The 11,866-nt window shown below is 43.5% G+C and overlaps 1 protein-coding gene across 1 annotated transcript in view; it reads right to left on the reverse strand.

The window, feature by feature from the left end:
• The window catches only part of LOC121846832 (zinc finger protein 664-like), a 64,838-nt gene extending 53,863 nt beyond the window's left edge, over positions 1–10,975 (reverse strand). The window contains exon 1 of the mRNA XM_042325008.1: positions 10,489–10,975. Coding sequence (XP_042180942.1) covers positions 10,489–10,975 — 487 coding nt within the window. The remainder of the gene's footprint in view (positions 1–10,488) is intronic.
• Between the last annotated feature and the right edge of the window lie 891 nt (positions 10,976–11,866).

Here is an 11,866-nt window from a genome sequence, read left to right on the forward strand (position 1 = left end):
AGACATCATTCAAACAGTTTTAGAAACTTCAGAGTGTTTTCTATCCAAATAGAGTTGGATAGAGTTGGGGTAGCCAGGAGGAAAGCATGGCCAGCCATAGAGAAAGGCTTATTGAAATACTTGATTATCGTGGATTTATTGGTGGTGACGGTGTTTCCTAGCCTCAGTGCAGTGGGCTGCTGGGAGGATGTGCTCTCATTCTCCATAGACTTTACAGTGTCCCAAAAACTTTTTGGAGTTCAGGATGCAAATTTCTGTTTGAAAAAGCTAGCCTTTGCTTTCCTAACTGACTGTGTGTATTGGTTCCTGAATTCTCTGAAAAGTTGCATATCGCGCGGACTATTCGATACTAGTGCAGTACGCCACAGACTTTTTTGTGCTGGTCGAGGGCAGTCAGGTCTGGAGTGAACCAAGGGCTATATCTGTTCGTAGTTCTACATTCTTTGAAAGCGGCATGCTTATTTTTTTAACTGTTGCTTCCTTACCCATTGTTGTCTTAGCTAGCTCTCCCAATCAAGACCTGTGATTGCTTTATGCCTCGCTTTATGTCTCTCTATTGTCAATATGCCTTGTATACTGTTGTTTAGGGTAGTTATCATTGTTTTATTTTACTGCGGAGCCGCTAGTCCCACTCAACATGCCTCAGAGAGCTCTTTTGTCCCACCTCCCACACATGCGCTGACCTCACCTAGCATAACTAATGCCTCCAGAGATGCAACCTCTCTTATCGTCACTCAATGCTTAGGTTTACGTCCACTGTACCTTCACCCTACCATACCCATCTGTACTTTATGCCTTGAATCTATCCTACCACACCCAGAAATCTGCTCCTTTTATTCTCTGTTCACAACACACTAGGCGACAAGTTCTGATAGCCTTTAGCCGTACCCTCATCCTACTCCTCTGTTCCTCGGGTGATGTAGAGGGTAACTTCTCTAGGGTAGGGGGCAGCATTCGGAATTTTGGATGAAAAGCATGCCCAAATTAAACGTCCTGCTACTCGGGCCCAGAAGATATAATATGCATATAACTGGTAGATTTGGAAAGAAAACACTCTAAAGGTTCCCAAACTGTTAAAATAGTGTCTGTGAGTATAACAGAACTGATTTGGCAGGTGAAAGCCTGAGAAAAATCAATTCGGAAAGTAGTTTGTTTTTTTGGTTTTGTAGTTTTCTATTCAATGCCATTACAGTTCCATTGACTTATGACTCAAATTGCAGTTTCTATGCCTTCCACTAGATGTCAAAAGTCTTTAGAAATTGTTTCAGGCTTGTATTCTGAAAAATTAGGAAGTAAGAGCAGTCTGAATGAGTGAACCCTAAAGTGTCACAGAGCTTTTTCATGTGCGCGACCGAGAGAGTGCCTTTCTTGTTTACCTTTCATATTGATGACGTTATTGTCCAGTTGAAATATTATCTATTATTTAGGCTAAAAAGAACCTGAGGATTGAATATAAACAATGTTTGACATGTTTCTATGAACTTTATGGATACAATTTGGATTTTTTTTGTCTGCCTGTTTTGACTGCGTTTGAGCCTGTGGATTACTGAAGAAAATGCGCGAACAAACTGAGGTTTTTGGATATAAAGAGACTTCATTGAACAAAGGGAACATTTATTGAGTAAATGAATGTCTGCTGAGTGCAACCATTTAAAGATCATCAAAGGTAAGGGAAGAAATGTATCTCTATTTCTGACTTGTGTAACTCTTCTACTTGGCTGGTTACGGTTTGTAATGATTTGTTTGCTGGGCTATGTTCTCAAATAATCGTAAGGTATGCTTTCGCCGTAAAGCTTTTTAAAAATCTGACACCGTGGTTGGATTCACAAGAAGTTAATCTTTAAACATGTGTAAAATATGTTTTCTGGATTTTTATAATGAGTATTTCTGTATTTGAATTTGGCGCCCAGCAGTTTCACTGGCTGTTGAAGAGGTGGGACGCTAACGTCTCACGTACCCAAGAGAGGTTAACCCAGGCCCTGTGTGTCCCCAGGCACTCTCATTTGTTAACTTCTGTAACCATAAAAGCCTTGGTTTCATGCATGTTAACATCAGAAGCCTCCTCCCTAAGTTTGTTTTACTCGCTGCTTTAGCACACTCCGCCTACCTTCATGTCCTTGCTGTGTCTGAATCCTGGCTTTGGAAGGACTCCAAAAATTCTGAAATTTCCATCCCCAACTACAACATTATCCGTCAAGATAGAACTGACAAAGGGGGAGGAGTTGCAATCTACTGCGAAGATGGCCTGCAAAGTTCTATCATACTTTCCAGGTCCATGCCCAAACAATCCAAGCTTCTAATTTTAATTTTCTAATCTCCAGAAATAAGTCTCTCACTGTTGCCGCTTGTTATAGACCCCCCTCAGCTCCCAGCTGTGCCATGGATACCATACGTGAATTGATTGCCCCCCATCTATCTTCAGAGTTTATTCTCTTAGGTGACCAAACTGGGATATGCTTAACACCCCGGTCATCCTACAATCCAAGCTAGATGACCTCAATCTCACACAAATAATCAAGGAACCCACCAGGTAAAACCCTAGATCCGTAAACATGGGCACCCTCATAGATATTATCCTGACCAACTTGCCCTCCAAATACGCAACTGCTGTTATCAATCAGGATCTCAGCGGTCACTGCCACATTGCCTGCATCCATTATGGGTTCGAGGTCAAACGACCACCCCTCATCACTGTCAAACGCTCCTTAAAACACTTCTGCGAGCAGGCCTTTCTAATCGACCTGGCCCGGGTATCCTGGAAGGATATTGGCCTCATCCCATCAGTAGAGGATGCCTGGTTGTTCTTTAAAAGTAATTTCCTCACCATCTTAATCAGCTAAGACAACAACAGGTAAAATGGCAATGAATGGGCAGATAGGGTCAGTTAACTACACACAGGGCCTGAGTTCAAGGCTGGGGCCGACAGATAAACAAAATAGAGATTTGTGATTAATGAACAGTCCAACAGGCATCAGCTATGTAGCCAAGTGATCATAGGGTCCAGTGAACAGCAATATATGAACCAGGGAAGCCGTTAGGTAGTCGATATTAGGATAGCCAGGAGATGCGCCTGGCTCAAGGCTAACTGGTGCTAGTTTTGGGACAAGGACGTTAGCCACTATAGCCACTTCGGTGCAAAGGTCCAGAACTTAAGGCAGGAATCCGGTGATGTAGTGGCTTCTAGTCGTGTTAGTGAAGAGTCTGGGAGGCATCAGCTGTGTAGCCGAGTGAACATAGGGTCCACTGAGCAGGCCAGAAGATGGGCCTGGCTCAAGGCTAGCGTCGGGGCTGGGCCACTCGGTAGCAGCTAGCTAGCTGCAATTATCCAGAGCTTACGGCAGGAATACGGTGATGTAGTGGAGAAAAACAGTCCGATATGCTCAGGGTTGATATCGCGCAGTGCAGACTGGCAGGTATTAAAAAATAGCAGATCCGTATCACATTGGGTGAGGCGGTTTGCCAGAAGGTATATTTAAATTAAAAATGGAAAAAGAGATTGAAATAAATTGCAACATATACAAAAAAAAGACTTAAAAAGATAACATTTACAACAACAAACATGTCTTACTAGTTTTGGAATAGTTTTCATTTTTCTAACAGGTTTGTTATTTTATTTCAGTTTACTAAATAGTTTTCCCCTAATTACTTTTTCTATAATAAGCATGGAGGTTTCCCCTATCAACCAGTCATAGGTACTGGTGACAAAGCACCTCGTAACCTAGCTGGGAATGGGACAGACAGAACCCTTCTGTGGTAACAGATAGGTGCGATTTGTAATCAAATCTAATTCCCAGGAATGGGGTTCATATGAACCACAGAGACTGTGTGTGGGATAATAACATGGCCGTGTCCAACCCTGCTTGTTCCCTCGACTCCGCTACCAACCATCAATCTACAACAGGGCCCTTAACCTGTATCACTAGACACCTCATAGTGAGCTACAGGTAGGAATCAGCAATGAATCCCAATAATGAGACACCTCTGGGGAGGGGTGTCAGAAACGTTAAAAAAAAAAAAAAAAAAATATATATATATATATATATACATATATATAGTGTTTTAAGATAAACCGTTTTTTTACAAATCCGTCAAGACACCAACTTAGACTTTACCATGAAATGCTTTACTTTCAAGCCCTTAACCAACAGTGCAGTTCAAGAAGAAGAAAATATTTACCAAGTAGACTCAAATATAAAGTAATAATAAAAAGTAAACAATGAGAATAACAATAACGAGGCTATATACAGGGGGCACCGGTACCGAGTCAGTGTGCGGGGGTACAGGCTAGTTGAGGTAATCTGTACATGAAGGTGGGGGCGTAGTGACTATGCATAGGTAACAAACAACCAGCGAGTAGCAGCAGTGCAAAAAAGGGAGGGCGGTGGGGTGGGGTCAATGTAAATTGTCTAGTGGCGATTTTATGAATTGTTCAGCAATCGTATGGCTGGGGGGTAGAAGCTGTTGGGGCTTTTGGTTCTAGACTTGGCGCTCCGGTACCGCTTGCCGTGCGGTAGCAGAGAATACTGTTTAAAACTTGGGTGACTGGAGTCTCTGACAATTTTGTGGGTTTTCCTCTGACATGCCTATTATATAGGTCCTGGATGGCAGGAAGCTTGGCCACAGTGATGTATTGGGCCATTGCACTACCCCCTGTAGTGACTTAGGGTCAGATGCCGATCAGTTGCTATACCAGGAGGTGATGCAACCGGTCAGGATGCACTTGGTGGTGCAGCAGCACTACCTTTTGAGGATCTGGATACCCATGCCAAATCTTTTCAGTCTCCGGAGGGGGAAAATGTTTTGTTGTGCCCTCTTCATGACTGTCTTGGTATATACCCACGTAGGTGATTGTAAGATGAACCGAGGTCCACACTCCAGTCCAGTTGATGATGGTAATGCACCTTAAAGTTGGTTTCCAACCGCCATATAAAGTCCAAAGAAGAAAAAAGAAGCCTGAAGGAAGGAGAAATTACGAGAAACTAATTTGGTTTACCGTTTGGGGCATCGCGACTGGTTATTTATTTTGATGTGATATGAAGGTATTGTGTGAAATTATTTTGATGTGATATGAAAGTACAGCGTTTTATGTTTCTAGAAACGTATCGCAATTGAGAATCGATTCACATTTAGATGCTTCAGCCATTCCTACAGAACAACATTGAAGTGTAGAACCCCTTTACTGCATATTGGTTCAACGACTGCAGAGACGGTACTTACTGGTGTTAAACAGATCTCCAACCTCCTCTTCTTCCTCCAATGTGACAGTCATCTCCCCCTCCTCCTCTTTCACTCCAAAAACTACATCCTCCTCTTTCTCTTCCTCCTCTTCTTTTACTGTAACATCCTCCTCCTGTTTCACTCTGAACGCGTCTTTCTCTCCTTCTTTCACGGTAACAGCCTCACCCTCTACTTGTTTTTGTATTGTAACATCCTCCTCTTCCTCCTCCTCTTTCACAATAGCTTCTTTCTCCATCCAGCAGACCCCATCTTCTTTATCAAGAGGAGGGTAGCTTAGTGAACTCATGGTCAGGGATGTTAGCTTGTTAGCATTAGCGACTAGCCTAGTTCTAAGCTAACTTAGCAAACCAGCTAGCTGACAAACAACGTAAATATATAATTAAATGGGCAAAAAAGTACATACGACAGAAGTGTGTTGTTAGAGTTGCATAAATTTGAATCTGGTATCAGGATAAATATAACAATGAGTCACCGATTGTATACTGTATATTTTTTTATTAGCTAAGTAATAAATGGCAAATGCAACTTTCGTATATACGGGCTCACTGTAATACCACGCAAGGCAGAACAGAGAACTGACAGGATGTATGTAAACAGTGTTCTTATACTGGATCGACATAGTTCCAACCCGTCTGTTGGCCTGTCACAGTAGAGGCTGGGTGTGGTTTAAACTTGCTCAGCCTATCGCAGGCGCTCAGGCGGGTCCCCACCTCTTGGCGCTTCTTGGAGTCCTCCCTCTGTCGATGTATAGATTCCTACTGTTCTGGTATTGCAGCCTAGTTATAACAGTTGCTCATTTCCTCCTCTTGTGTTGGTCAGTATTTTTCCATCTCAGTTAAACTTCGGGATGACCACCCCTCCCTATGCCTGCTTAACCGCAACTTTTTAATATACAGCAGTCACACCATGTGCTCAATATTGTTACATACAAACACAAGGACAAAGCACCTGCTGGGCTGTTATCTACAGTTTTGCAACATGCAGGTCACACCATGTTACTCAGTTCTTGTCACACACACAAACAGGCAAGTAGCAAGCAGTTGTTTAATCTCATAATGATGCTCCAGTGCACAAATGCAGATACCTCACACAACCAACATCAGATAATATTTAATCATATATATATGGTAATGGCTATAATGGCCGTAAGGCTCTCCAGAGGGTAGTGAGGTCTGCACAACGCATCACCGGGGGCAAACTACCTGCCCTCCAGGACACCTACACCACCCGATGCTACAGGAAGGCCATAAAGATCATCAAGGACATCAACCACCCGAGCCACTGCCTGTTCACCCCGCTGTCATCCAGAAGGCGAGGTCAGTACAGGTGCATCAAAGCTGGGACCGAGAGACTGAAAAACAGCTTCTATCTCAAGGCCATCAGACTGTTAAACAGCCACCACTAACATTGAGTGGCTACTGCCAACACACTGTCAATGACACTGACTCTACTCCAGCCACTTTAATAATGGGAATTGATGGGAAATGATGTAAATATATCACTAGCCACTTTAAACAATGCTACCTTATATAATGTTACTTACCCTACATTATTAATCTCATATGCATACGTAGATACTGTACTCTATATCATCGACTGCATCCTTATGTAATACATGTATCACTAGCCACTTTAACTATGCCACTTGGTTTACATACTCATATATGTATATACTGTACTTGATATCATCTACTGTATCTTGCCTATGCTGCTCTGTACCATCACTCATTCATATATCCTTATGTACATATTCTTTATCCCCTTACACTGTGTATAAGACAGTAGTTTTTTGGAATTGTTAGTTAGATTACTTGTTCGTTATTACTGCATTGTCGGAACTAGAAGCACAAGCATTTCGCTACACTCGCATTAACATCTGCTAACCATGTGTATGTGACAAATAAAATTTGATTTGATTTGATTTTGATTTTATAATGTAAAACACAGGATCCCACAGTGTTTAATACACAGCGACTAATATACACCAAAACAGTGTAAAGAGTGTGAATGTTGTAGCTATGTTTGCTAGAAAGCTACCGAGGTGTCTGACTAGCTGTTGTTGTTGAAGGAGCATCCCGTTCACCTAATTATACGTCACACTGGCAGCGTCGCCGGAACCTAAAAGACGCACATCGCCATCTGCTGACTGGAGTGGGCAACGCAATTGAAGAACCAAAAGTGTATTTTTCATTTATTTCATAAAAGTTTAATATTATATTAAGTCGTTCAAAGAGAAGCATGTGTAGATTGTTTTAAATTCTCACTCATTAAAAACGAATCAAACTTTACACACCACTACATATTTGCATTGAACCATACTTCTGAAATTGATCATTTTGAGCCCAGAGGCATATCTTTAATCATAGCCTAAATGTGGTTTATTCAATTTTTCATGACTTTGTCAATCAACTTGTTCTGAATAAATCTAAATCATGGTTTAGGGTTTCTGTATCAAAATGGACTTTTAACAAATTAAAATCCTTTGGAGTAATTTTGACCCCAGCCAATAGCACCTTTGATAAATAGGACGTTTATTTCAAATCAAAATCACATTTTATTGGTCACATACACGTGTATAGCAGATGTTATTGCGGGTGTCGTGAAATGCTTGTGTTTCTAGCTCCGACGGTGCAGTAATGTCTAACAAGTATTATCTAACAATTTCACAACATATATCCAATACATACAAAACTAAGTATTTGAATCTAGGTTTCTCTGTAGACATGATCCATCCCACCAGAGCGTGGAGGGGCAACTGCATCGGTGGTTTGACCAGATAGACACCTGCAGATATAGAGTATAGTGCCTCCCATGTACTCTCCTAAGATTGGACTTTTCTATACCAAGTATCACATGACTGTGTTCCTGCCAAGGCAGCAGCTACTCTTCCTGGGGTTTATTATGGATCCCCATTAGATCCTGCCAAGGCAGCAGCTACTCTTCCTGGGGTTTATTATGGATCCCCATTAGTTCCTGCCAAGTAAGATGTAAGGTCAGGGAACGCATCAGCAGGGAGCAACATGATAATTAATGATTTCTGAACAACCCTTTTTTATTTAATGTCTATTAAGAGTACCTTATCAACTTTATTTCACTTGGTGATGTTTCATTATAGAGAACATAACATGACAATACATGACATCTAAGTAGCTGAATATAATTATGGACTAACAGTTTGAAGGACACAACTCATGTTATTCTGGTTAAACAGTGGGAGACTAGTGGATTAAGGAGTGGGGAGTTTTTTACAGTTAGGAAATAATATGTCATATTTTACTCGTACCTCAGCCAGCTTTGTGAATGGTTAGGAAATAATATGTCATGTTTTACTCGTACCACAGCCAGAATTGTGAATGGTGTCTGATGCAGTGACATACTAGACCATGGCAGTAAATCTAATACTTGTTTTTAGTCAGGCATGAAAGGTCTGGGGTGGTTCAGTGGTTATAAGTTACATCTCTGGCCATGCTGGTAGGGTCTGAATCAAACCCAATGTCCAGTGGGGTTGATCTGTTTGATCCAATCGTTTGTTTCAGTAGTTGAATCCTTTGACGGATTGTTGATTTCAACATTTTTCATTTTCAACAAATGCACTGGGTTGGTTGAAAAGTAATACTAAACTTACCATGCACTTTATTGACAAAGTGGAAGAATTGTATTTATATATAAGTTATTACAATGCCATTCATACAAAACACACCATCAATATTCCAAACAAACTCAAATATAGGCATTTTTAAATTCAAAACGAAACAAAAACCCAATAACAAAAAAACTCAGGGGAGCATCTTCCCTCCCCTTCATGCCTACAAACTACATCTCCCCGTCCCTAATCTATCCCCTTCAATCATCTAAATTAACCCCAGCCCTAAACCTCCCTTCCACCTCTCCCAGGCAGCATGCTGCCCTGACTTCCTCTCCTCCCTCTTCCCCCTCAAATTTCCTTCCAACCACCTCACTATCCCCTCTATCCCCCAATCTCTCCCTGTCTTTACCATGTCCTACCTGGCTTCCCACAGCCCCCATTTAAAGAGGCTTATGAGAAGTCAGAGCAGAAACCTGTCCCTGACCGTCCCCCTCACTCTACCTACATCTCTCTCTACCCTAGTCCAAGTTAAAACAAAATTCCCTTTCACCCACCTAACAACAGCCGTGCCCTAGCCCATACTACTCCGGCAAAGGCATAGTCCCAAAAGGTGTCTCCTCCCCGCCACAAGATGTTCTTGGACAGGTGGGGGATTGTGCCAAGCTATGCCTGTACATGATGGAATGTACCGGCAAGCACTTATGGAGGCTCAACCAATTCAGGTCCTTGAGCTTGTTGTTCAGACCCCGCGCCTGCACTCCCACCCAGACCACTGCCGGGATACCCACTACAACCTTAACTAAATCCCACCACTCTAACACCCCCTCACACATGGACCGGAGGCCTTCAATCCCACGAAACAAACCAGTAAAGGCTTCAATGAAAGCTAATCCAGCACATCCCGATCTAATTTCCAGTACCCCCTACCGAAGAGGCAGACTGGTGACCTCACCTGCAGGAGCACCCCGTCGTGATCCGAAAAGAAAACAGGCAACAGCTGCCTAGACAACTGACCCAAGGACCTAGACAGAAAAATATAGTCAAGCCTCCACGCAACCCCCCGGGAGTTGCACCAAGTGGACCCAGCCATTGTCGGAGTAGTGTGCAGTTCTCCAACCAGACCATTACAAGCCATTAGCCCGCTGATGGCGCCTGCACTACCCCCTACCCCTAAATCTATATTAAAATCCCCCTATCACCACTTGCCTATTTGGGGCGCACAGGGTCGCCATCTCCACCATCTTCCTGTCTGCCGCCACCTGTGGCCCGTACACCCCCACTAATCTTTATCTGCAATCCCTTAAGGTGACATCCACCCCCAAAACCCTCCCCTGCATAATCACAAATGAACCCTCAACCTTTACCTCCCTGTGCCCACACAAAATCCCTAGCCCTGATGAGTGCAACCCCCGTATACCCCAAACCGAATCCCCCTTGTCCCACTCCCTCCTAAATCTATTAACATCCCAGGTGAACCCCCTTTAGGTGAACCCCCTTTAAAAAACAAAAGTCAAAACCCACACCCTCTAAATAACTAAAAACCGCCCTCCTCTTAACAAAATCCCTTAAATGCTTACATTTAAACTACCAAAAGTTATAGTAGGCTCCATAAAAAAAATTCTAAAATAAATTCAAAAACAACCATCACCCAACTACTAAACCACTTCCACGAGGACACTCGGCATTCTGCTGTCCCCCCACTCCCTCCTCCTCCACTGGTCCTGCCACCGAATCCTTCTCCACCACCTTTGCTGCTCTCTCTGGTTCCTCCAATCCCTCGCTTCCTTCAGCCTCTTTTCCCCCTCCTCTCCTCCCGGTTCTGCTGCTCCCGTGCCTTCTCTGTCCCCCTCTCCTCCTGCTGCCGCTCTTTGCTCCTCCTTCTTCCGTAAGGCCATCCCCTCTGGGCCTGTGCTTGGTTCTTGGTCTGGGCCTCCTCCTCTTCCTCTTCTTACCCCATCCCCGCTCCTGCGCCCCCCCAACAGCAGACACATATGACCTCTGATGAGCCGGGCATTCCTGCCACATGTGTGCTGATGAGCCACACCCGTGGCACACCTTGAGCTCGTCACAGTCCTTCGCCTCGTGCTCACCAGATCCACAAAATATGCATTTTCTTGTGCTGCACGCGGCTAGGATGTGGCTGTAGGCCATACATCGCCTACAAAATGGGGGCTGACGTGCATAAAAAAATGTCCCCCTGTCAGCCCCCAGGGAGAACATAGCTGGAGGATGAAGGTAGCCGCCCAGTCCCTTTGGGTCCTCCCTGAGGATGGCCTGGAGGTCTCTCCTCCCGTTCCAAAAACCCAGGGAGTCCTTGAGGTGCCTTGCTGAGGAGATGTCATCCATGTATCTCCCCAGAAAGGTCCTCACTTCCTCGTCCTTGACGTATGGGTTATAAATGTTCAAAGTTACAATCCTGAAATGGTTTTTTGCCAAGCTGGTTACCTCGTAGTGGCACATCGGCCTCGCACCTCCCACTTCTCTCACCTTTTTCAGGATCTCATCGTGTTTTTCTTCTTAGTGTAAAGCCACATCATAAGTTCCCTCCAATGGGTAACCTTGGAGGCAAAACACATCCTTCCCTGTCAGTTTAAGGATCCACATCAAGATAGTCCTTCCAAACGTTTCACGTCCGAATGGCTCAGTCTCCTTGTCCTTCCACGCAAAGCGAACTGTATTCGCCAGAACGATCCCAGGGACCGACCTATTTGAAGAATTTTGCGCCATTTCCACTCCCGAACTCTTCTAAAAAAAGTAAAAACTGAAAAGAAAAGCAAAAATGGCTGAGAATCATTACCCCGAAAAAACTTTACCGCCCTCCGGCCTTCAGCTTTCAGCTAAGGGGTTACGGTACCTCAGTACCCAACTTGAATTTAGCCACACAGGAGAGAAACCTTATAGCTGTGATCAATGTGGCAAGAGATACTCTGATTCAAGTTTGATTTAATTACATCAAGCGTCCCAATGGTAAAACGTTTGATTTAATTACATCAAGTGTTCCAATGGTAAAACGTTTGAGTTCATTGTGACACGGTCACGTTA

The sequence above is a fragment of the Oncorhynchus tshawytscha genome, linkage group LG07, assembly GCF_018296145.1.
Source record: "Oncorhynchus tshawytscha isolate Ot180627B linkage group LG07, Otsh_v2.0, whole genome shotgun sequence".
Taxonomy (NCBI): Eukaryota; Metazoa; Chordata; class Actinopteri; order Salmoniformes; family Salmonidae; genus Oncorhynchus; species Oncorhynchus tshawytscha.